The following is a 26,966-nucleotide window of genomic DNA, read 5'->3' on the forward strand; positions in this document are numbered from 1 at the left end:
ACATGTAGACATCCCGGTCCAAAACTGCCTGACATATCCACTGTTTCTCTCAAGTGTATCCATTCACACTCAATCTCTCTAGTTCACCTTTTAAAACAGCAACAGTGAAAACACAGCTCAGCCCAAACTCCATGGTGAGTCCTCTGTATTTAGTCCTGATCACCAAATTGAAACCCCTGGGAATCCCAGGGCTGACACTTCTCTCCCAGAGCTGCGGGGTCAGGACTGGACTGGTTTTCATCAGCAGAGGGAGAAACCTATTTGCATGTCTCCTACTGTATAGCAAGCTCTGGGATGGGAATCCTGAGGAGGGGCAGGGCTCAGAGCAGACCAAGTGCCCTGGGGGAGATTGGTAGTCATCACTCAGGAAAATGTCATTATATCATATGACTGTGCCTTGATAATCATTTAGCAGTCATCATCTTCTTTTTTACATTTTTGTAGAATACATTTAATGCAAGTGTCAATGTTATATTTTAAAGAAGATAAATTACATACGGAACAGTGTTTATACAATGTGTTCAAGGTCACACAGCTGGACAAAATTAGCCCCATTATCCGTGCCTGTGCCTCTGACCACTAGAGGAGACTGCTCCCCTGAGACAACTCCAGGGCAGTGTGGGACACGCCTAGTGAGGTTTGCAGGATTCCACCTCTGCCAGGACGTCTCTGTTTTCTTTTAGTGTATTCTGCTCTTTACCTAAAGTATACAGAGAAAACCAATGTTCAAGCATGCGTACTTTCAAGAGTCTGAGATGTTTCGACTGTTCATACGCATTTATTTTTTGCTCCTCCTCAACCAACATATTCATTTTTTTCTTTGTTACTGCTTTATTTAAGTACAATTAATAATTAATTCAAATCCACACTGCACAATTTGGAAAATGATAACGTATGTGTGCAAACCTTAATCAGGTTGTGTACAATTAAGTTAACCCCTAAATCTTTCTGTCACTTCTCTGTAATTTCATCTCACCACCCAATTACTTTCAACACCCATTTCTCACAAATTTCAAATCTGCTCTGTTACTTTAGAATAGTTGCACCTTCTGCAGTTTATACAATTAGAAGTTTATGAAGTGCACTCTTAATTCTTCAGCTACTTTCACTCAGCAGAGTTCTTTGAGAATGTAGCCATGACTTTATGAAAATGAGGATGCCTTGATTCTAATTCTGCATTGTACTTTAGTCCATAATCATATGTCAAATTGTTTAACATTCACCTGTAATGGATATGGATATTTGATTTGTTCCCTCAGTTTCTGGATTTTATATAGAAAGTGGCTACTCAGTGTGTAAATGTGAAAAATGAGGAAACTATGATCTTATTCTGACCTCATTAACAACAAACCTGAAAAACTGAACAAATGAAGAAGAAAACCTTTTAACATATCTGAGTTGCTTTCACAGAGCTAACAAGAAGACTGAAATGTGAGGAGACAGATGCCAGCAGATAGGAATGGGGCCTACATGTTAGTGAACGCAGGGCAGGTGCCACTGGACGGCATTGAGAGAGGAACAGGCTAACCTGGAAATATTTAGTGAGGTTTTTTTTTGGATGCATGTGCTAATGGTATTAGAGTGTGAATCTACTAGTCCTTGCAGGATTTTCCCAAGAATTTGAAAAATCTACAGTCAACTCCCTTATCTGTTGTCCTGTGGTGCTGACAGGAAGGGAAGAACAGCAAGGACTGTTGAACACCTGGATCCACCTCCACTATCTCCAGGGGAAATCCACTAAAACCTGTGACCTATGGGGTGTGGTGGAGTCAACAGAAACTAAAGAAACAGAAAATTCCCAAAAAACTCCATCTAGAAGAAATTCTTAATCTGCATGGTAAGTACAATGGAGGAGAAGCTGAGGACACTGGTGAGAAACCATTGTGGTTGGGAAAAGACACTACCCCTGGGGGAAGAGGTACGGACAGGAAAATTTGGAAGGTCACTCCCAGAACTATGATTTCTACTTGTGCATAAGAAGGAGGCTGATTCGGAAGGTTGGAGAACTTCCCCATTTGTTCAAGCCCCTTCTCCACATGGTCAACAAATCTGCAGAATAATGAAGTAGCTGCATCAGCTCCATTCTGGCCTCTGTCATGTGACAGTTTTTTGTGGATTTGCTTTCTGCTCTCTCATGATTTGTTTCCTCTCTCAAGTCCTAGCTCCATTCTCCTGTTAATTCTCAGTTTATTGAAGAGATTCATATTTAGCCTAGAACATTACAGTTTTTGGAAGAAATTTTCATCTTAAACACATCAAATCTAATGAGCCCTCTCCAGGGATGCCCAACTGTTTTTTTTTCTTCCTTTCCTATGAGATGTGGCCCTTTTTTCTCTTTGAGTCTAGCTCTTATATTCATATGCATGAGGAGTCCAACCATCACACACCCAGGGACATCTTGGAGGAACGGACCCTACCATCCGTCTCCTCAGCCCTCATGTGCACAGTGGCCACTCTGTCAGCTGTTGTATGTGCTTTAGGGCTTTCCATTTAAAAGTCTCTTTCAGTCTCCCCCCAAATAAAGTTCCTGGTCCTTAAATACCTTCAAGAGCCAGTCTTCTTTTCTGTCCCTTTGTAGTTAATATTGTTTTATTCCATTAAAATTCATTGGGAACATCAGTGAAAAGGGAAGTGACCAGCCATCCCTCCCATTGTCTGACTTCTGCCTGACGGGCCCACCCATGAGCTTTACTCCACTGCTCTGCAGCTGATGGGGCCATCCAGACCTTTATTAATAAGGGGTGTGTGATTTATTAGAGAACGACCAAGATCAGCAGATGCCTGAGCTCCTCAGAACACAGGTGTGGTCCTGAAGTAGAGTGTGTGTGACTGAAATCACATGTGTGTATAGCTCGTGTCCTCAGCCCATAAGCTGATACCGGCTTCTGGCCATTCCTAGGTAGCCTGATGAGGGGTGTTGAGAGAAGGATGGATGCAGGATGTGGATTTTAGAAAGTGTTGTGGTGTTGGGGGCATTGACAGCCAAATTTTATTTTAAGTCTATTCTGTCCTTGGTACTTGGGGAGGACTGGGAAGAAAGGAACAAAACTCAGACCCCATGTAGCTCCCCATTTAGAAAGGGATTCAGTGCAAATTTAGAAAGTTGAAGAAATACACTATACTGCAGGGATCATTTCTATAGTCCGTTTGAGGTGGTTGAAGAAAAACAGTGAAGTTGGTGATGTTGGTGTGGTTTTCTGTGACATACTAAGGAGATGACAGAAGATGATCAGTGGCCAGTCTCCATCCAGCTGGTACCTCTTGTCGATTTGTTATGTCCAAATAAAAGATAAAAGACAACATTTGTTACACACACACACCAGGGCTGGTTTCAGAGACCTTGCTCAAAATTGGCCAAAAGGGCCATGACACATTTCTGTGTGAGAACTACTATTTTTGCCTACTTCATGTGGAAATCTGAGAGATGCAGTGCCCAGCCTCCGGGGGCTGCTTCTCCCTCCAGGAGACAGAGCTAACAGAGTTACGTGGTATCAGTCACTTTGGGTCTTCATAAGAAGACAACAGGGGTGGGTGGTTTAAACAACAAATATTGATTTTCTTACAATTCTGCAGTCTGAATGTGGAAGACCAAGGAGCTGGCAAAATTGTTTCTTAGTATGGCTTCTTCCTGGCTTGCACAGGGCCACCTTCTAGTGTACTACATCTCCACATGGCTTCTTCTCTGTGTGCAAGCGAAAAGTGAGAGGTCTCTGGTGTCTCTTCCTCTTCTTATAAAGACAACTGGTTTATTGAATTAGGGTCTCACACTTTGACCACATTTAACCTTAATTTCATCATTAAAATTCTAGTATAGATCCATTGGATTTAAGGTTTCAGTAAATGAATTTCAAATAGGGCACAATTCCATTGATGACACAAATCAAGAGATGGTGAGAACCATATATATATATGGTGTGTGTATATATATAATATATATATGGCGTGTATATATGTAATACATATGGTATATATATATGGTGTGTGTGTGTATATATATGGTAAAATGAGTCATGCAGGAACTTGTAGGAAAGTTCCTAATAATTGGTGAAACCTCAACAGTAAACAGAAAAATTGTCTTCCTCCTTTCTTGTCTGCCACAAGAATGTGAGGAAGCAGAACCACAGATAATAAAGAAAGAGGAGCCCTGGGGACAGCGAGGTGTTGGCGAGGAGGGAGACCACAGAGCAGATGAGGAAGCCCCGCCCTCCCTGCACCGGCTCCTGACCCGGCCTCCAGCTCTGTGGGCCCCGCGCGCCCCCTGCTGGTCCTGAGCAGCAACTGCGGCCGCCCCCTCCGCCTCCCTGCAGGGAGGTTTTTGTCTGGGCTCACACTCACCTCCCCTCACTGTGTCTCTCGCACAGTAATACACGGCCGTGTCCGCGGCGGTCACAGAGCTCAGCTTCAGGGAGAACTGGTTCTTGGACGTGTCTACTGATATGGTGACTCGACTCTTGAGGGACGGGTTGTAGTAGGTGCTCCCACTGGAATAGATACCCCCAATCCACTCCAGGCCCTTCCCTGGGGGCTGGCGGACCCAGCTCCACCAGTTATTACTGCTGATGGAGCCACCAGAGACAGCGCAGGTGAGGGACAGGGTCTCCGAAGGCTTCACCAGTCCTGGGCCCGACTCCTGCAACTGCACCTGGGACAGGACCCCTGTGAACAGAGAGACCCACAGTGAGCCCTGGGATCAGAGGCAGCCTCCCATATCTCCATGTCTGGATCCCTGAGACACTCACATCTGGGAGCTGCCACCAGGAGGACGAAGAACCACAGGTGTTTCATGTTCTTGTGCAGGAGGTCCATGAGTCTCAGAAAGTATTTCCCATATGAGCTGGACCCTGAATTTAAGGAAATGTGTTATGGTTTCCTGTGGGTGCCTAAGTGAAGATTTGCATGTGGGTGGTGCCTTTGTATGGACAGGTGAAAAGGGATGAGGGAGGCCCAGTCTTTTGGGCTCACGCTGAAAGGAGGCTGCTGGCTGTGCCCTCTGAGAACTCAGTTCTCTTCCTGTGGCCTCCCCTTACCAAGCACATAGTCCTCTTCTTCCAGGTAGAGAAATGTGCTGAAGATGCTGGTCTGGGAGATCAGTGTGATCTTGGATCAAGGACAAATTTTGGAATAGGTTCAATGCTGTTCTATCCTTGAAGATTTATATAAAACAAACCACACACCCAGGTCATCTAAATTGTCATTTACCCCTTCAGACACATTGAAACAGCAGCGAAGTGTAATAATCACAGTGAATTCAGACCCTGGATCCATGCAATGTTTATTGTAGTTCAGAACATCCATCATGTTTAGAAGGATGCTACCTGTCCCACGAAGTGGGTTATTTTTAAATAGCCCCTGAGAGCTGCCCTTCTGAGACCTTTTGAAATTTCGGTTTCTGCCTAAGATCTCAGGAGAAGGTAGTGGAATATATCTCTGTCCTTCTCAATGTGGGATCCTGAAGATGTGGCCTGACCTCTAAACACTTCTGCTTGAAAAGATATAGATTGTGGATAGCAGTGTCAACTTCAAACAACAGTACATCAGCACAGGAAGACTGTCTCATCACCAAGATTAATGCAATTACCTTTCCTGGGAACAAGAGAGGACCTCTGGGACCCGTCCCCTCGGAGAACACAAGAAACTCTGGTTCTTCCCTGACAGGTCACACCTGTGAAACATGGCTGGAAAATGACACTTAAGCCCAGAGTCCTTACACACATATTTACCAGTGCAGTTCCATCTGTCTCTGAAAGACTTTCTCCTCCATTCAACTGCATGAACATACCCTAGGATGTGCAATATTGCACCTTGGGCCTTTGACATTACTTTGATTAATTGTATAATAAATAATGTATCTCCATGGATGTGGGTAACAGGAGAGTCAGCAGAAGTTGGGAATGTTGTAAAATCAAGATAAAACTGAGCTCTCTTCTTAGGACCTGAAAAAGTGGGCTGACCTTATGTGAGACAACAGGGGAAACAGGTGAGCCAGGTGAGCTCCTTACGTAGCTCAGGTGGTCTCTGGGCCTTTTGTCTGAACAAATCCAGAAATATCTTCCTCACCCTCAGAAGAATTATGAACATTGAAGGAAATTGAGATAAATTTTTATTTACAGAGATTAATTCATAGGCTTGTAGACATCTACCTGTGTGAGTACAAGGTTGCTAGGATGTGCTCATACACAGAACAGAAATAATTATATTTTGTGGAAAGTAACCAAAGAACTTCTGAATTTGTAGGTATTGCTTGCCACAAATGTATCATGTCACTAGATAATGTTACGATGCTAGAGGTAAAAACTTCTCAACATTGTCATGGAGACAAAAATGCAAAAATGTAAAAATTCAATTGAGATTCCCTTGAAAATCACCAGTAATGAACAGGCTGAAAGAAATCAACCATTATGGAAAGAGTGGTCATTAAATGAAACAGTAAATTCCATGCTGAGGTGAGAAGGAAGATCCGTCTGACAGCTCATTTTCACCCCGCGAAGACTTCAGAGCACAGACTAAGAGCAGAGAGTGAACTTAGGGCAAACAGGGGTCAGATGTTTGAGAAGGATGCAGAGTGAGGTGGAGTCATTGTGAGCTATTCAGAAAAGCAGAGTTTTCCAGGGTGTATTGAATCCTCCTGAGTTAAGAGGTGCTGAATATGTGCAAGTTTCACTGCCCTCATTGCATTTTATTCTCCAGACTCTCTTGGATGTCCAGATTTGAACACGTGGAGTGTTGATGGAACTGAACATAACTTGGGAAGATTTCAGTGAAGATATAGGTAACAATGTGGGTGTAATTAAATTTGGGTTATGAAAATATTATTATCTGAAATGTCAAAGTCAGTACCTATTAATTTATCTTTCTTTTTTATTTACAGGCAAGACTTGTTTTGTTGCCCAGCATAAAAATGATCAGCCCAATTTATGTAGTCCTGTTATCTCCATCAAGGATTTAGGTCCACGTGGCCTGCGACATAGTTCTAGTCACAGAGGGAAGAGCGGTGGTTTGTTGAGTTGATGCTGCCTCTTCAGAGGGGAATTTAAACAATCAACTCCTCACCTCGCCCAGTCTATTTTTATAATTTTGGATGACGCTTGGGAATGCAGTTGCCGTTTCTTACATAATGGGAGTTGACTGTGCTGTGAGGGTAACAGGAAGATGTGTAAATTTAAAGCCTGGTTACATAACCTGCTGAATTTTAAAAGCCTAGAGCCAATCACATTCTGGCATCTTGTTTAATTAGTTCTGAATTTATCTTTCGTTGGTTACTTCAAGTTCCCGTAATTCATTTTCTGCTACAAGAGTCACATACAATAATCTTGATATAGTAAAATAAAAAATAACTAATTTGAAAATGAACCTGACTTCCAGAAGAGGTGAACATTTCTTTGGGGTGAATGGTGGGAAGGGTGGAGACATGGTTGAACACTGAGGTTGTGCTCACAATTGTTTTATTTTAATTAGGGGAACTTCTATATATCCCTTAAATTTATAAGAAACTCCCGACGGGAACCTTGAAGTAACGTAATTAGTTGATAGAACACAACAACAACGGTGATGAAGGTTATTGAGCAGGAATTGCTATCACAACGTTAGCCTTGCTTTACAGCACATTTTTCTACCTGATGAGAAATTAGCCCAGGTGCGCTGATGAGAGCTTGTCAGTTAACCAAAGACCAGGAAATGGGTACACATGTTTCTGGAGCAGGGCATGGCTTTGGGATGCTTTGCTAACAAAGTGGCTTCTCACGTCTTCTGGAAAACCCATCAAAATGGGCAAGTTAAGGATCTCTTAGGAGCACCCGTCTATCCCACATTCCTGGCTAATATTAAAGCGGAACTCAATGCAAACTTAGATAAAATGGAAGTTTAGAGACATGCTGCACCACTGCCTCAGCTCATCACAGCTGCCTCCTCCCTCAGGGTTTCTAAAACCCTTGGGATGTGGGTTTCCACACGGTGTACCTCACACAGTAATAAATGGCTGCATCCTCAGTCTTCAGGCAGCTGGTCTGCAGATCTGCTGTGCTGACAGATGTGTCCATGGAGAAGACAAACCGTGTGTGAAGCTGTGGGCATACGTTGGGTTCACCAGGGTAGGATGATCCATTCCATCCACTCAAGCCCCTGTCCTGGGGTCTGTCGTATCCAATTCATACCATAGGTGATGACAGTTTAACCAGAAGCCTTGCAGGAGAACTTCACCGGTCCCCAGGCTGCTTCACCTCAGGCCCAGACTGCACCAGCTGCACTCGGGAGTGGGCATCTGTGGAGAGGAGACAGCAGTGGGTGAAGTCTCACATGACTGGCCTGGTTTCTCCCTCAGCCCTGGGACTGGGGAGTCCCTTACCTGTTGCTGCTGCCACCAAGAAGAGGATCCTCCAGGTCCAGTCCATGGTGAGAAGCTGTGATCTAGGGGATTCTCCCAAGGAGGGGTGCGGTTGTTGGGTGATGCTCTCACAGCACAGAGATATCTGTATTAACCTTAGTGATTTACATATTCATGAAGGATGCTATTGAATAGCCCAATTCCTGAGCCAGGATGAGATAGAGCAAATACATGACACATGGACGACACAATTGTAGAAACTGAGGGTTCAAGCCGTAATCCTGTTAGAGGCGATGCGACCCGTACACATCCCTGAACTCTGTGTTGACAGAGCTTCCCCCACTGGAGAACAAGCTCCCCCAGGACACGCATCTCACTTTGAACCCACATTCGAATGTCCCAGGGACAACTTGAACCATTTCTAGATCTTAATATGTGAACGCGTTATTTTGGGAATGAGTATGTTTCTCCAAAAATTGTGCTTACTTAAGAGAAAGGATCTCTTATTGACCTCCAGTTGCTTACTATTAAGATATCTAGGGGAGTTGGAAATCCCCATTGTAAAAGTGGTTCTTGTTACAACATCCAGTTTGATAAATGCTCACAATTGAATAGGATATTTATACAAACATCAGCAGCCCTTGTGAAATACTTATTTTAGATATTTTCAAAGGAACTCCCAGTCCCTGAGAGGAACCCCTCCCCAGCCTCCTGTGCACCTGCTCTGGGGCGGGAGACTGTGCTGGGTTTATCCTGAGCGCCCCCTGCAGCCCAGCCCCTACCATGCACGAGGATTTCTGTCTAAACTTACAGAGTATATTCATACCAGTGTCTCTAGCCCAGTATAAAGTGGCTGTGCCCTGGCTCAGAATTCTCCTTTAGTGACACCACATGCTCCTCACACCATCTTTAGAAATAGTGAATTGCCCTTAGGAAACCCAGAGAACTTTGCTGGGAGACCTGAAGAAAAGATCTCATGCATCACCGGGGAGCCCCTTCCTGGAGCTCTAGAGGCACTGAATCATTGGATACACGGTAAACCCAAACACTCTTCAGGGGTTTGGGGAGACTCTTATTTCCTTTAGGGTCAGGCAGTTGATTATTGCACCTGAGACTACCTGCAGGTGCAGGCGCATGTGGATAGAAGCCCACTCCAACTCTAGTATTCAAATCACACATACACACACACACATACACGCACACACACATACAGTGGCTAATTTTTACATTAATTGGCCCCATGTTTTTCCTTTTTCTCTGGTATTCATGTCATGGAAAGCACTCCCTACACTGACACTAAGGCTGAGTATGTGTCTACTTTCTGCAAATAGAAGTAAAGTAAACAGAATACAAGTGGACACCTGGGAAGTGCATGCACATTGAATTCACCTGGTCTCACTGTGGAACCCTGAAGATGCTCCATGAAAAGTAAATTTGAGGCCAATGAAGGTGAAATCATTTCCTTGGTGCTGAAGTTGCTGGTGTCAGAGGCTTCAAATTGCTATATTTTCTTTAACATTTTTTCTCTGATTTTCCTCCTTAGTTAGAGTTGGTGCATTGCCATGCTCTCATATTTAATCCATATTGACTAAACTGGTGAGACGTAATGTGTGGAACACGGAAGCATTGCATGTTCTTACAGTTGCATTTTAATTCTGTGGTGATTTTCTTTGTCTGGGCTGTGCCCTATACAGGAAGTCTCCAGGTGTGAAGCTGATTTTTGCTCTTTTCTGGATGGAACATCACAGGAAAATTTTCTTAAATGTGCCCCATTGGCTAACTTTACCTATTTTCATGATAAAGTTAGGCTGCTGGCAGGGGCTTCTAATGGGTATGGATTACTTTTCCCCACATACATAAGGGTGTAAAAATGCCCTTTCCCTGGGTTGTCTGTCTGAAGAAGGTCTGAGTGATTTTATCAGAGATTTGGTCTCCTGGCAATAGAGCCATGAAGGGATCTGTGTGGATTCTCACCCTGAGGACCTGGAGGTTCCTGGAGGAAAGGGCAATAAGAGTAAGGGGGGTGGAGCTCCCAGAATCTCTCACCCTCATGCTAGTCCAGACATGCCCTTTATGTATATTTAGTTCAGGTTTTCATATAACAAACCACACAGCCAGGCCCATTTAAATTATCCATACTCAGTCCATATAGGATCAGCAGCTGAGTATAATAATCACATTGAACTCAGACAAAACTGGGTCCAATCCAATGTTTACTGTAGCTCAGAACAGCTTTACTGACTCACTGAACTTGGAGATTATTTCTTCCCTGAGAGAACTGTAAGGGTTGCTGTGGAGCCTCTGCAGGGTTGGATTTTTTTGCATCAGCCTGTCATGCAGGGTATTCCGAATGATGTAGACCTTTACACTTAGATGGTAATTATCCTTAGTGTTGTGGAAATGGCTGGCAGTCCTCAATTCTGTTAATTCCTTCGGTTCACCTGAGTGTCTACAAGAATCTGATGAACCTCAGGACTCTCCTTCATAGATGACTGCGAAGATTGTCAATAGACTCAGTGCTATGGACAGAGGGAGCTAATGGAAGATTCTCAGTCCACTGATATGTTGGGCAAGCAACTTAGGACACATCCAAGAATGAACAATTTTTGTCAATGCAAATCAATATTAAATTCAAGAGTCAAGATTTTCAGTAAACTGGAGTGTAAAATTTTCATGATTCTGGACAATGGGGTCTCAAACTTCATGGTATGCAGAAGAAATGAGCTCATCATGGTTAGACAGAAGTTTCTTTACCTAGGGAGTTAGTCTTTCAAACTAAAGCACGAGAGACATGGTTTCCTGAGATCTTGTGAAAATTTATCTACTGGGGAAAAAAATCAGAAAAACTGGTCTCAAATAATTGAAAGAAACTTTATAAGAAAGTTTTAACAACACAGCCATGAAATTCCAAAAAACTCCAGTCAATTTTTTGGTTCATGTCTTACAACTCAAGAAGCAATGAAGAAATCTACAAAACTGGAAGCCTTCTCCAACAGAGATCATTTTCCCTAATTGAGAAATAGACCAGTATTTATAAAGAGACACTTTTTCATGGGACCTCCAACTTACACAGATTTCTGTGACCTGAAGAATTTTCCCTAAGAGAATCATCCTCTAGACATCTGTATATGCAAAAATACATTGTGTATATTTGTGTATGATTAATCTGTAGAAGCCTTTGGCATATTAAACAAACTTCATGCAAAGGTGATAAGTTTATCACTTACTGTGCACTCACACTTTACTTGTTTCAAAAGTTCATCGCCCTTGTGATGCAGCAATAGGTGCCTTTGAGAATGTGCTGTTGCTTCAGGCGAACACATTCTAGATCCTCATTTGACTTCGTGGTTTCATATTGAGTATCGACATATCTATGACTGAAAACCCAACATTTTTATCCAACTGAGTTTCCTCTTATGATATCATTCTGAACCCTGCTAACAGCCTCCATCATGCATGCTTCAAATCTTTTGCTTTTGAGGGAATAAGGGATAAAATTAATCCTTGCTTTAATGTGAGAAGCTTTCTTGACTTCTATCATATTTATTAGAAATTCTCATGGAGAGCCATAATCAAACATTATTTGTTTATGGATCACACCTCAAAACTGAAACTGTTTTTCATAATGGCTATACCATTCTATATTTTCACAATTATGGAAAGCAATATAAAGGCACCAAATGAATTAAAACTGGAAATATTATATGACCAGAAATTATTTTAGAAATATACCCAAAGCAGATGAAATTACCACCTTGTTAAGATAGTTGAATTCTATGTTTATTGAAACACTATTAATAATAGCCAATATATGGAAACAATCTGAGTGTCAGTAGATAGACAAATGGATAAAGGCAATGTTGTATTTATACACCATAGAAAACTATTTAATCTTGTAAAAGAAGAAGAAGCTGCCATTTGCCACAAGATGGATTCATTCCCATAACCACTAACAGGGTACACCATCCGTTATAGTTCCTCCCTAGGGATGGCAGATCCTTACTCAGTAGTAGACACTGGCAGTGATGGGAAGTAGACTTTTATGAACTATTGCATTTTTCAGCATAACATATCAAAGTCTTAAAATATTCTGCTGTGTCTGCATGTGATAAAGTGGAGTCTAATATTAGAGGTAAAATTAAAAGTGCAGGGGTCTTCTAGACACCAACTCATAGTATGATCATGTCTGTGTACTTAAGGGTATGGACCATAGGTCATGAATACTAGTTGGAGTGGTTTTGGCAAAAGATGTTCCAGAGGTAAAACTTTCTTGAACTGGCCAGAGGCTGCACAGGTGAGGCAGAGGGTCAGTGAGGGCACTTTCAGTCTAGGGCTGACTCCTGTAGCTGCTCCTAGGACAGGACACTTAGAGATATAGAGTCTCAGTCCCTGTCAGTCACGTGCAGTCACAACCATCCCTATAGGTCATGTCTGACATCTGAAACACTCAACTTGAGAGCAGTCACTGGGCAAAGGAGAAGACATAACAATGTCACCATCTTCATAAACACAACTCTGCATTCCTCTCAGACCTTCACCTTTTCTAAGGACAAAGTGATTAGCTTTTCCATTCCCAATGTTGACTCTATCTGAGGGCTCGAAGAAAAATCTTGATGTGGCACAGCTTTGCCTTTATAAGAGAGAGAGACTGAGGTCAGACTCCCCTGTATTTGAAAGTTTTATTGTTGTCTTTCTTTCTGGCTGAATTGAAGCACTGTCTTGCCAAAAACCACAACCATTAAGGGTGATGAAAGCTTCTTGATTCTGATATTTCAACTTGGGACATATGAACTTCTATATCAATTGATTCATGCAAATCTCAGGAGAATAATTTCAAAATAACTCTCTAATTCATGAGTATTACTCCAATACTAGGCTGTTATTACTGCCAAAAATCTTCTGGAAAGGTTGATGAAGAAATACATAGTAAATTCAATTTTAAAATTAAAGTTATCAAAACTTTCAGAAACCCCTGAACACCCTTTGCCAAAGGTAGTGCCACTAGTGTGTATGACCTCTAGTTCACTCCCTCAGGGTCACAGGCATAATTACCCTATGACTTATATCTGAAGGTCCATGGATGATTTATTTTACCTCCCATATTAGACTCTGCTATATTACATGCAGAACAACAAAATATTTTAAGAGATTGATATTTGCTGTATTAGTCTGTTTTCACACTGCTAATAAAGACATACATGAGACTGAGTAATTTATAGCGGAAAAAGTTTAATGGACTTACAGTTACACATGGCTTGGGAGGCCTCAACATCATGGTGGAAGGCAAGGAAGAGCAAGTTATATCTTACATGGAGATGGCAGCAGACAAAGAGAGGGCAGGGAAACTCCCATTTTTTAAAACCATCAGATCTCCGAGAGTCATCCACTATCACAATAACAGCACAAAGAAGAACTCCCTCCATGATTTAATCACCTCCCACTGGGTTTCTTCCACGATACGTGGGAATTGCGGGAGATACAATTCAAGATGAGATTTGTGCAGGGACACAGCCAAACCATATGATTCCACCACTGGCCCCTCTTAAATCTAATGTCCTTACATTTCAAAACCGTTCATGACTTTCCAACAGCCCCCTGAAGTCGTAACTCATTTGAGCCCCAACTCAAAAGTCCACAGCCCATGGTCTTTTCTGAGATGAGGCAAGTCCCTTCCATCTATGAGCCTGTAAAATAAAAAACAAGCAAGTTACTTCGTAAATACAATGGAGGTTCAGGCATTGTGTAAATACAGCCATTGTAAATGGGAGAAATTGGTCCAAACTGCAGGCCACATGCAAGTCTGCAATCCAGCTGGGAAGTCAAATCTTAACATTCCAAAATAATCTTCTTTGACTCCAGGTCTTAAATCCAGGTTACCTGATGCAACTGGTGGGTTCCCATGGTCTTGGACAGTTCTGACCTTGTGGCTTTGCAGGGCACAATCTCCCTCCTGGCTACATTCATGGGCTGGCACTGAGTGTTTGTGGCTTTTCCAGGCACACTGTGCAAGCTGTCAGTGGATCTACCATTCTGGGTTCTGGAGGATGGTGGCTTTCTTCCTACAGCTCCACTAGGTGGTAACCAAGTAGAGACTTTGTGTGGGATTTCTGACCCCACATTTCCCTGGGAATAAAGGCACGTGCCACAACACCTGCTAATTTTTGTATTTTTAGTGGAGATGGGGTTTTGCCATGTTGACAAGGCTGGTCTTGAACTCTTAACCCCAAGTCATCTGCTTGCCTAAGCCTCCCAAAGTGCTGGGATTACAGGCCTGAGCCTCCCTGCCTGGCCAAGATTAATGTAACTATGAAATTTAATGATGTATTTGAAAACTTGATGGTCATGCAACCACACATACATACACAACAGCCCAGCAAAGACTCATACATGTGCCCATGCAAAAGAGAACGTATATCTAAACACCAAAACAACGCACCTATTTGTTTCATATTATTCTAATTATTTAACTGAATTAAAATTGTGTTTACCGTTTGAGGTTGTAGTACAAAATAATGCTTTTCTACGTGTATGTCTGCCTATACCAATATTAAAAAGACAAATATATTTAAATCCATGTTTTGGTAAAAATATATGTAAATGCCATTCTTGTCAAATATGTCACTTAAATGTGCAATGGAATTTATTTTAAATATCATTCTGTTTTTAATAAATTGAATAACCAATAAGACAAATGTCACCTTTAAAATTGTATTACATTATTTGTTGAATTTACGTTATAGTTTTCAAACTAGGCAGGAAAAATTGTTTTATTTGAAAAGTTTTGAAAGAAAACTTTTTTGGCATGAATATTCAATACAAACTCTAGTCTTAATTGCCAGTATTCCTTTAAAATAGAGAAGATTCAGCAATATGAAACTGAACACAGCCCATAATTTCCAGGACTCACTCACAATGGCATCTTCCTAGAGGGTGGTCTGAGAGAGTCTAAGCACATGGGGATTTGGACTTCATCATCAAAGCACTAGTGAGCCCCAAGGCTGAGTACACACAGGACAGCAGGAACTGCAGAGCCCACTCTGTGGTACTTAGGGAAGGGAGGGTATGGGATGAGTGTGATGTGTGCAGGACCCTAGAAAAGGGTGAGAAGGGCAGAGAGTCTGCAGGTAGATGAGCATATTCTAAGGAGAACTGTTATCCTCCTAAACTTGGTTGGCTTCAGTGATTATGAAGAGAAGGGAACTGATTCACTAGACTTGGAGGACAGAAAGTAAAGGGACTTTCTTTATCCTGCGTGGAGACTGAGAAAGAAAAAGACTTTCAAAGAAAAAGGGAAGATGAAAAAATAGTCTGAAAAACAGGACACCCGAAGCGAACCAAAGGAGAGAACAAGAGCATTTAAAGTGGTGTTTAATTTCCAAAAACAGCAAACGAAAGAAAAAGAAACAAAACACCATGCATATGCTGAGTTACAGTTAGAAAATATATACAATTGATTATTACAGCACAAAGACACAAAGCTCTACTTATTGAAACAGTTTGTATTTTTAAGAAAGGGTCTCACTCTGTCAACCAGGCTGGAGTGTAGTGGCACAATCACAGCTCACTGCAGCATCAACCTCCCAGGCTTAAGGGATCTTCCCACCTCAGACTTTCAAGTAGCTGGTACCAGAGGTAGCACCACACCTAGCTATTTTCTTTTTCTTTTTCTTTTTGTATGGAAAAGATCTAAATGTGTTGCCAGGCTGTTCTAAAACTCCTGAGCGCAAGTGATCTGCCTGCTCAAGCCTCCTAAAGTGCTGGGATTAGAGGTGTGATTTTAAAAATTCTACTATTTTCAAGATAGTATCATTTTACATAAATAAAATATATAAATAACCAATTTTAAAAATTGTCCTGAGGGGACATTGCTAGTATTACTTGGAAAATCTGCAGCATTAAAAGTTGAATTAAATCCCTGTTCTAACTTAATGTTTTGTAGGTAAAAAAAATCATGGATTTACGAAGAAGAAATGGTGACAGATCCTGGGGAAGACTTTTGCTTGACCAGGTCAGGAATCACCAAGGTTTAAAAGGAAACCACAGCCTCTCTGGCTCCTGATGTGGAGCTGCTTCCTAAGAGAACCCTCATGTACTGGGCAGCCCCTGGTGGTTTTGAGTGCCCCCTCGTTGTCCTGAGCGCCCCCTGATGTCCTGAGCGTCCCCTGATGTCCCGAGCACCCCTGGTGGTTTTGAGTGCCCCCTGGTGTCATGAGCACCCCCTCGTGGTCCTGAGCGCCCCCTGACGTCCTGAGCACCCCTGGTGGTTCTGAGCGCCCCCAGGTGTCCTGAGCGCCCCGTTGTGGTCCTCAGCGCTGCCTTGTGTCCTGTGGGCCCCCTGGTGGTTCTGAGTGCTCCCTGGTGTCCTGTGCGCCCCCTCGTGGTCCTGAGCATCCCCTGATGTCCTGAGCACCCCTCATGGTTCTGAGAGCCCTGGATGTCCTGAGCACCCCTGGTGGTTCTGAGCACCCCCAGGTGTCCTGAGTGCCTCCTGATGGTCCTGACTGCCCCCTTGTGGTTATGGGGAGCATCTACCATGCAGTTCCCTCCTGTCTTCCTGCAGAGATTTTTCTGTCTGGGCTCACACAGATATTCCCTCTCCTGTGTCCCTCACAGTCTAACAAGGCCTTGCCCTTGACTTTCAGGTTGGTCATTGTAAGGTAGACTGCACATGAAAAGGCGTCGCTTGGAACTGTTAATTTATTTGTACTCAAGGAGAGTAACTCTGAACTCCCGCATGATCACTCACTGTTTCCACCCACACCAATCTCTGTCATGAAGCCTGATGGACCAAGGTCATGCTGTAGCCAGTGAAGGTGATATCAGAGGCTTTGCAGGAGAGTCTCAGTGAACCCCTGCACTGTACAATTTTCCCCCTCTGACTCCATCAATAAACTTCACACAGGACTTCTGCAAACACAGAGGAAATGGAAGAATGGCCCCATGTGGAGCAGCTGCAGCTGGACCTGATTCACAAGGGATGCTAATATTGAGGGTGATGAGAAGGGAAGCCCAGACCAGTGCACACCCCACGGTGTGGACACTGAGCAAGGGAACATACATGGGGTGGCTCCTCACCAGGGCCTGAAGGAAAAGGGGATGAGCTGCCTTTCATGAGGAGGGGAGGGGACACATTGCCATGTCTTTCCTTTTGTGGTCATGGGTGCACTGCTCAGCATTGCTCATCCTTCCTCTGTGTCTCCATTTCGGAAGGGCAGGATCAAAGGACTCCTGGGTCTGGTTGCACAGGGTTAATCTGCTTATCACTCTTTCTTATTCTCTCGTATGGACAGTGTTCGGGTATCTTCATAGTAGCAAACATTATCAAAAAATATGTCCAGTAAGAACACAAAAATACATTTCCAGAGAAAAGGGATAACTTTCTCACAAAACAGTTCAATAGTGGATATATGTGCTTGTGTAAGGAAACAGTCAGTGTGGAAATACACATACTTATCTGACTGAAGAGTTCACATGGAGACATGTTTGCTTGTCTGAGACAAGAGTCCACATGATGCAATGTCTGTTTTCTGAGGAAATAGTAAATGTAAGGACAAATGTTGTAATCTGTGGAAAGAGTCCATGTGGGGACATGTGTGTTTGTCTGAGGGAAGAATCCACATGAGTAAAGGTGTGTTTGTCTGACAGAAGAGTCCCCATGTTGACAGGTGTGTGTACCCATCTGAGGGTAAATGCCCATTCAGGGACAGTGTATACCTGACGTGTGCTGAAGCTTGTAGAAAATCTTTCTCAACCAAGGAAAGAAAAGAATCCTATGAGTTATTTGCTTGTCAGAAGGAAAAAAAAACTGGATCACGTAGAAAACTGTTTTTTTAATTAAAGGTCTTTAGTGAACAGTAACATCTTATATGCAAATGAGGAAAATACCTTAATTCTTTGTTGCATGTGTCTCATGATACCCCCACCCTCATCAAATAAGTTATTAGATAATTTTATACAGTCTTGTTTAATCCTGGGGTTAATGAACTGCTGAATTTTTTTTTACAAAAATTGTATATATTTAGGTTTATATTTTCTGTCACAAAAGTATGAGCTTAGCGAAATTAATTGTGTTATGTCTCAACCATTGCATATCACTAAAATAATTTTACTCTTCTTAAACAGTGCCATTTTTGCTTATTTTATACCCACTCTCTAAATTCCTTGAATATCCTCTATATGTTTACCTGACTATAGTTTTGGCTTTGAAAGAATTTCAAATAAATGACATTATACATTGTCATTGAAATGACTTCACTGAGGAAAGTGGAAAATGAAGTTGCTGACCTAAGCAACTTTGAAAATGAAGAAATTCTGTAAGTTTACAGTGTAAAGAAACTGCACATAAGCAGTCTGTTCTAGTAGATAAACATGTTTCCATGAGCTTTACATTTCTGATACTACTATGCGTGTGTCCTGAAATTGTGCAGCTAAGTAATCAAATGGCATATGGTGGGATGGGGTTCCTCACTTTGCAGTGGATGGTTATGGACAGTGAGAGAAGGAAGGCTAGAAACGTCCATGTGGCAGCATAGTTGGGTGGAGACACCAGTGTGTTCTCATTTTTAACGTAATCATGTTACAGAAGATTAGATACATAAATAGTTTCGATGTGTCCATAAACATGGGTTCATATAAACATGCCCATTTACTAGGTCAATTAGTTGAGATGTGCAAGAAGAAGTACTGATACCACATTAACAACACACATACCCAGTATCACATTTTTAAATTTTGATACTATTCTTTAACATGAGACACAAGCAGTCTTTAGAAAAATGGCTGATTCAATGTACAAAGAAGGTAACGTAGAGAACAAGCTTAGAATTTTTTGTAATACTTGGAAGCAGGGAAATGTCCAAAAACAAAAAGATGAGGTTTGCTGTAAGGATGCAGGATCCAAACTAAATGAGCTCCCAGCACCTAATAAAGCTGTGGTGTTTTGAACAATAAAACAAGTAATGTAACAAGGATCTTCTTCAGAGTATGAAATAGATACCCATAAACCAATATGGACATCAGTAGATGACTAAATAAAGAAATAATGGGAAGGACACATCTCCTTACAGAAGTATTCCAAATATCTCAGGTGGGTAGTCCTCCAGTCAGATAGGGAAGGTTAAACACTCATGAATTGACTGTGTCCTAAGATTAGAGACATGGAAAAAATAATGACTATTGTGTCTTTTACAATGAGATTTCAGATATACTGCCAAAGACATGATCTTTGAATGAATAAAAATGTACATTTTTAAAATCTAAATTTGTACGTACACATGCACACACACACACACAAACATTTTTCTGCAATACACAGGGATAAGGGAGTAAAAGACAACTGCAGACTTGGAGAAAAAAATTCCAAGTCACATATTTGTTAAATGAATTATTTTAATTTGTTAAATGACTTTTATAATCAATGTGCAAGCATACTTACAACTCATAAAAAATGCAGTTAAAAAATGAACCAAATATCACGAGAGGCATCTCACCAAAAATTATACAAAAATTGTTAAATATGAATTTTTTTAGGGACATGTGCATTTAAATAAAAATTAGATACTGTTACTCACCTATTAGAATGGTTAAAACACACAATACTCTTAATGACAAATGACAACTTGAATGAGGAAAACCAAGAACTATCATGCATTGACGGTGGGAATTCAAAATGGGACATGCACAAAATAAGATTCTTTTTGGCATTTTTTGAAAATAGAGATAAAAGTAGAGTAAAAATGTGATCTTGTGTCTGTGTTCCAAAATATTCACAACGCTGATTCAGAAATTGATGTTTACGAAGATATCTTCAGAGGATGTCTATATCAGCTTTGTTAATTGGATTCATATTCCAATCCCTGAAATAGCTTACAGAATAAATGTTGTATGAAAAATCTCTCAAAAAATTAAAATTTCTCAAACACGCATTTATGTTGTTCCTTTTCTTTAATGACTTGACGTTGTTTTCTACGAAAATCTTCAATCTCATAATCTTTGTCATCCCCTCCATGCCAGTACAGCTGCCTCCTTCCTGGGGTTTCTGACACTCTCAGGATGTGGGTTTTCACACTGTGTCTGCCGCAGAGTAATACTCAGCCATGTCCTCGGATCTCAGGCTGCTCAGCTCCATGTAGGCTGTGCTCGTGGACATGTCCCTGGTAATGGTGACTCTTCCCTGGAACTTCTGTGCGTAGTTTGTGTTACCACTGCCAATGATGATCCATCCTATCCACTCAAGGCCTTGTCCAGGAGCCTGTTGCACCCACTGCATAGCGGAGCTAGTAAAGGTGTATCCAGAAGACTTGAAGGAGACTTTCACTGAAGAACCAGGCTTCTTCACCTCAGGCCCAGATTGCACCAGCTGGACCTGGGAGTGGGCACCTGTGGAGAGAACACAGGAGTGGGTGAAAGCCACCTTGACTGGACTCAATCCCCTCCTCATCGCTGGGACTTGGCAGCCCCTTACCGGTCACTGCTCCCACCAAGAAGAGGATCCTCCAAATCCAGTCCATGGTGAGGAGCTGTGCTGTCTGGGGCTTCTCTAGCTGAGGGATGTGGTTTCTGGGTGATGCTCTCAGAGCTGACAAATATCTTTATCTACCTCAGTGGATCTCAGGTTATTTGCGTATTCATGAGCAGAACATTTCATAGCTGAGGACCCTGATTCAGGATAAGAAAGGGAAGGTAAATGACACATCAGCCTTACAAAAGTGGGATGCTGATGCTTCAAGCCCTATCCTCCTTGAGGAAATGCATGCCCTGCTCCATTTACAAACTTTTGGTTGCCAGACATCCTTTCACTGAAGACCAAGCACCCAGTGGACATGCTCCTCACTGTGAACCCATAGTTGACTAGCGAATAGACCACCTGGATGATTTCTGGAACCATCACTCTCTATGACACTGAGAAGGTGCCTTGACCCCATCCTAGTCCCATCAGGCACCAGCACAGCTCACTGGTGACTCTGAGAAAGTGACTGCTGATGTCCCACGTGAGTGTCCATCAGGCCCCCCTGAGATCATCTGGGCACTCCTGAGACAGTGTCTCCAGCACCTGCCTGGCATCCTGATCCACCACGATCTTCAATAGAAACACTCTTGGTTTACAGATTTGCCCTGTGATGCCTAATTAGAGCCGAATTTCTCATCTCATGGACAATAGGAATCAGAAGATGTAAGAGAAGAGAAGTGGGTTTCTGATTAACTCATTGCTCCCAAAATAATCGTCAAGGAATTTGTGTTTTGGATAAGTTTGGGTTTTATTTCCTACTCTATTTAATAGAATTTCATGAACTGTTTACATACTTTCAGTTCATATCCATAGATCCTCATCTTTCCATATTGATTTCTGACTCACTAGGTCTGTGCACCTGCCACACTCTCAGATCCACCACTGCCCTGTCACTCACACAATGTAGGCAACATTACTTAACACTGAAATCTGAATTTTTAATTCATAGGAATATAGTGACTCCCACAATTCTGTATCCTTTCAATTAGTAAAACCATTCCTATCCTTTATACCCTCAATATTAGGATACTTACAGTCCTTGGAACCCACTTTAAAAAATAGTTTTGGTTGCCTTAAGTTATATGAATGGTTCTGATGTAACAGGATATTTAAAGACATATCAGCAACTTCTTGAACACTTAGGATTTTTTTTGTTGCCAAAGGAAGACACAGGTGCTGAGAGGGAACCTCACCCTCAGCCTCCTGTGCACCGCTCCAGGGATGGAACCTGTGCCGGGCGGCTTCTGCGCGACCCCTCCAGCCCAGCCCTTGCCTTGCGAGGAAGTTCCTGTGGGGCTCACAAAGCATCTTCCCCCAGCTTCCCTAGCCTAACATGAAATGGCTTTGTTCTGGTTTAGAATACTCCTTCAGTGACAGCATACGCTGCTGACACCATCTCTTGGAAGAATTGATTAGCTTTGCTAAATCTAATGAACTCTATAAGGAAACTCAAAGCAAGGATGCTATGACACAGGAGGGAGCCCCTTCTCTGAAGCTCCAGTTGCACTGAATCAGTGGACAATGAATCCAAAATCTTCCAGGAGATGTGGATGTGCCTTGTTTCTTGCAGTTGAAAGTTGCATTTGAGATTTCCAGCAGGTGGAGATGCTTTCAGATGAGAGCACACTTCATATCCACTATTCCAATAACACACGTTTTCCGTTTCTTCTAGTGCCTCACCTGTAGAAAGTGCCTCCTACACTGACACTAGGCTGAGGTATCTGACTTTTTTCTCCTAGAGATCTAAAGCAAACAGGATACAAGTGGAGACTTCAGAAATGCATGCAGGTTGTTATTTTCTTTGTCTCAGCTGAGAACCTTGCAAAGTCTTCATGATAAAAGAAGCTGAGGTGAACGAGGGAGTTTCCAAGATATTGTTTTTAAAAATGTTGAAGCCAGAGGCTTCATGTTGCTCTACTATCCTTGTCTAACTCTCTGCCATTGCTTTTTTAGTGTCCCTATGTTCTCCTCAGAGTCTGTGCATTGCCATACCCTCATATTTAATCCAGACCATCATCCTGGTTAGAAAGGATTGTGCAGTGCAGGTCAGCACTGCCTGTTCTGACCATGGAAACCTAGAGACTCGATCAGCTTCCTCTTCTGGGTTGTGACTTTGACCAGGCGTTTCCAGGGGAAAAGCTGAATTTTCATCTTTACTCTTTTTTGTGGTTTCAAGTTCCCTGGACTATTTGTTTACATCTTACCCTATTGGCTAATTTTACTCATTTGTATAATAATGGAGGAAGTGGAGAGGGATCTGGAATGGGCTGATTTTTCTTCTGGAAAAGTTCTTCCCTGTAGGATCTTTTGGAGAAGTCTCCTGGTATATTGGTATATTTTTCAGTAATTAAACTTCCCCAATTCTGACCCATAGGAAATGTACTTGGATTGGATTTTTTAGATTCTGAAGATTTCTGGAGGGAAATTCCAGAAGACTGAGGAGTGTGTGGCTCTCTGGAACTGTCATTTCACCGTAGTCCACATCTGTCTTGCAGATGTCTATAGTGCTAACCATGTAAGTGCCTTCAACAGCTTGTGGCTTCTGCAGCTTCTCTTCCAGTTAAGCAACTGTCAACTGCCATTCTGGACATGCCCATCTCTCCAGTTTTTGGAGTGGTAATTTAAAAAATGGAATTTCATTCATTTGATGAATTCTAAAATGTATTGAAGATCAGATTGTGCAGATGATTCTTGGTGTAAGAATGAGGGTGATGATTTCTGTAATCTTTATATTTTGGAGCAAAGACCAAAAGTACAACCAAAGGTCCTCTTCATGTGTTACTGGAGGCAGGATTCTAACCTGATTACATAGATGTGGCACCTGGTCTCACAGAAATGAACAGGCGAGACAACAGAGAAAGGACATGGCACAATGCTTATGAAAAATTCTCTGCAATTGTAATTTTCTCATGAGGAAGCAGAAATAGTGAAAGTGAAACAGTGTGACTGGTCATGTCTCAGGTGATGTTGTGTTCTGGAAAGTATCTCCAGTCCTGGGCTGGATCTAGTAGATTTACTCAGGCACCCAAGCCTGAAACAGGGACTCTTATTCCTTAAACAGAAGACATTCCAATGAGAAAGCTGTTCTCAGGTGAGTAGCAGAGCATGGAGGAGGAGATGGAAGCACACTTGGCTTTCCAGAATTGCTGAAACTTGAAGACCAAGGCCAGGATAGATAAGACCTTTCCCAGAGAAGCAAAAACCAAAGGAGTTCCTCAACGCTGGGCCGGCCTTAAATACCAATCGGTGCAAATTTATAAAGTTGAAGACATAGAGTAATGTTGGTGTGGTTTTCTGTGGCATACTTAGGAGACAGCTGAAGATAGTCAGTGGTCAGTCTGCATCCAACTGGTACTCATTGTCCATTAGTTATGTCCTAATAAAAGGTAAAAGCAAATTCTATGACAAAGCCACCAGGGCTTCTTTAAAAGACCTTGCCCAGAAGTTGGCCAACAGGGACATGACAAGTTTTTATATCAGAACTACTATTTTTTGCCTACTTTATGTGGAAATCTGAGAGATGTGCCCAGCCTCAGGGGGCTGATTCTCCACTCAGGGGACAGCGGTAACAGAGTTATGTGGTATTAGTCTGTGCGGACCTTCATAAGAAGACAACAAGGAGTGGGTGACTTAAACAACAAATATTGATTTTCTTAAAATTCTGCAGTCTGAATGTTGAAGATCAATGTGCTGGCAGGGTTGGTTCTTGTCGCGGCTTCTTCCTGGCTTGCACTGGGCCACCTTCTAGTGCATGACGTCTCCACGTGGCCTCTTCTATGCCTGCACGTGAAAAGTGAGAGGTCTCTGGTGTCTCTTCCTCTTCTTATAAAGACGACACGTGTATTGCATTAGGGTCTTACACTTATGACCACATTTAACCTTAATTATTTCATTAAAATTCCAATATAGATCCATTGAATTTAAGGTTTCAGCATATGAATTTCAAAGAGGGCACAATTCAGTTGATGACACAAATGAAGAGATGGTGAGAAGGGTTAGAATATATATTTTTTAATCAGTAAGCTATAATGGGCCATGCAGGAAGTTGTAGGAAAGTTCCTAGTAATTGGTGAAACTTCAACTACAGACGAAAATTTGTCTTCCTCATTTCTTTCCTGGCACAAGAATGTGAGGAAGCAGAACCACAGATAATAAAGAAAGAGGACCCCTGGGGACAGCGAGGTGTTGGCGAGGAGGGAGACCACAGAGCAGATGAGGAAGCCCCGCCCTCCCTGCACCTGCTCCTGACCCGGCCTCCAGCTCTGTGGGCCCCGCACGCCCCCTGCTGGTCGTGAGCAGCAACTGTGGCCGCCCTCTCCGCCTCCCTGCAGGGAGGTTTTTGTCTGGGCTCACACTCACCTCCCCTCACTGTGTCTCTCGCACAGTAATACACGGCCGTGTCCGCGGCGGTCACAGAGCTCAGCTTCAGGGAGAACTGGTTCTTGGACGTGTCTACTGATATGGTGACTCGACTCTTGAGGGAGGGGTTGTAGTTGGTGCTCCCACTGTAATAGATACCCCCAATCCACTCCAGCCCCTTCCCTGGTGGCTGCCGGATCCAGCTCCAGTAGTAACTACTGATGGAGCCACCAGAGACAGCGCAGGTGAGGGACAGGGTCTCCGAAGGCTTCACCAGTCCTGGGCCCGACTCCTGCAGCTGCACCTGGGACAGGACCCCTGTGAACAGAGAGACCCACAGTGAGCCCTGGGCTCAGAGGCACCTCCCATATCTACATGTCTGGATCCCTGAGACACTCACATCTGGGAGCTGCCACCAGGAGGAGGAAGAACCACAGGTGTTCCATGTTCTTGTGCAGGAGGTCCAGGACTCTCAGAAAGCATTTCCCATTAGAGCTGGACCCTGAATTTAAGGAAATGTGTGGTGGTTTCCTGTGGGTGCTTAAGTGAAGATTTGCATGTGGGTGGTGCCTTTGTATGGACAGGTGAAAAAGGAGGAGGGAGGCCCCAGTCCTTTGGGCTCGCCCTGGGAGTAGGATGCTGGCTGTGCCCTTTGAGAACTCAGTTCTCTTCCTGGGGCCTCCCCTCAGGAAGAGAGATAAATTTTTATTTACAGAAAATAATTCATAGGCTTGTAGACATTTATGTGGGTGTGTACAGGGTTGCTAAGATATGCTTATACACAGAACAGAAAGAATTATATTACATGGAAAGAAAAACAAAGAGCTTCTGAATTTGTAGGTCTTCTTTGCCACAGCTGTGTGAGATCACTAGATCATGTTATGATGGTGGAGGTAAAACTTCCCAACATTTTCATGGAGACAAAATACAAAAGAGTAAAGATTCAGATGAGATTCCTTCGAAAAATACCAGTAATGAGCAGGCCAAAAAAATGAACCATTATGGAAAGAGTGCTAAGAATTGGGGTTTGAGAACCTCTGCCTAGATTTCAGAAGATGTATGAAAACAACTGGATGTCCACTCATAAGTTTGCTGCAATGGTGGATCAGTCACGGAGAACTTCTGCTTCAGCAGTGAAGAAGGGAAATATAGGGCCAGAGCTCCCACACAGAGTCCTACTGGGGCACTACCTGGTAGAGCTGTGAGAAGAGGGCTGCTATCCTCCAGACCCTGGAATGGTAGATCCACTGACAGTTTGCACTTTGTGCCTGGAAAAGCCACAGACACTGAACACCCGCCTGTGAAAGCAGCCAGGAGGGAGGCTGTACCCTGCAAAGCCACAGGGGTGGAGCTGCCCAAGACCATCGGAACTCAGCTGTTGCATCAACATGTCCTGGGTGTGAGAAAGGGTGTTACAGGTGATCATTGTGGAGCTTTATGATTTGACTGCCCTGCAGGACTTTGGACTTGCATGGGGCCTTTTTGTTATGGCTAATTTCTGTGATTTGGAATGGGTGTGTTTACCCAATGCTTGAAAGTTGCTTTTGAATTTACAGGCTCATAAGTGGAAGGCACTTGCCTTGTCTCAGACGAAACGTTGTACTGTAGACTTCTGAGTTAATGATGAAATGAGTTTATACTTTGGGGAGCTGTTGGGAAGGCATGATTGGTTTTGAAATGTGAGGACATGAGATTTGGGAGGGAACCTGGGGTGGAATGATATGGGTCGGATGTGTCCCCTCTCAAATCTCATCTTGATGTGTAACTCTCATAATTCTC

The 26,966-nt window shown here is 42.8% G+C and overlaps 2 gene segments (V, D, J or C); both read right to left on the minus strand.

Moving 5' to 3' along the window:
* Positions 1–3,084: 3,084 nt before the first annotated feature.
* On the minus strand, positions 3,085–4,859 carry LOC129012414 (immunoglobulin heavy variable 4-4-like). The segment is given in 3 exon segments: positions 3,085–3,207; positions 4,226–4,656; positions 4,740–4,859. Coding segments are annotated over 3 exon segments (621 nt in total).
* A 15,462-nt stretch (positions 4,860–20,321) lies between these two features.
* LOC129013268 (immunoglobulin heavy variable 4-59-like) lies at positions 20,322–25,676 on the minus strand. The segment is given in 3 exon segments: positions 20,322–20,698; positions 25,188–25,505; positions 25,588–25,676. Coding segments are annotated over 3 exon segments (681 nt in total).
* Positions 25,677–26,966: the final 1,290 nt, after the last annotated feature.

This window comes from Pongo pygmaeus, chromosome 15 (genome assembly GCF_028885625.2).
Source record: "Pongo pygmaeus isolate AG05252 chromosome 15, NHGRI_mPonPyg2-v2.0_pri, whole genome shotgun sequence".
Classification (NCBI taxonomy): domain Eukaryota; kingdom Metazoa; phylum Chordata; class Mammalia; order Primates; family Hominidae; genus Pongo; species Pongo pygmaeus.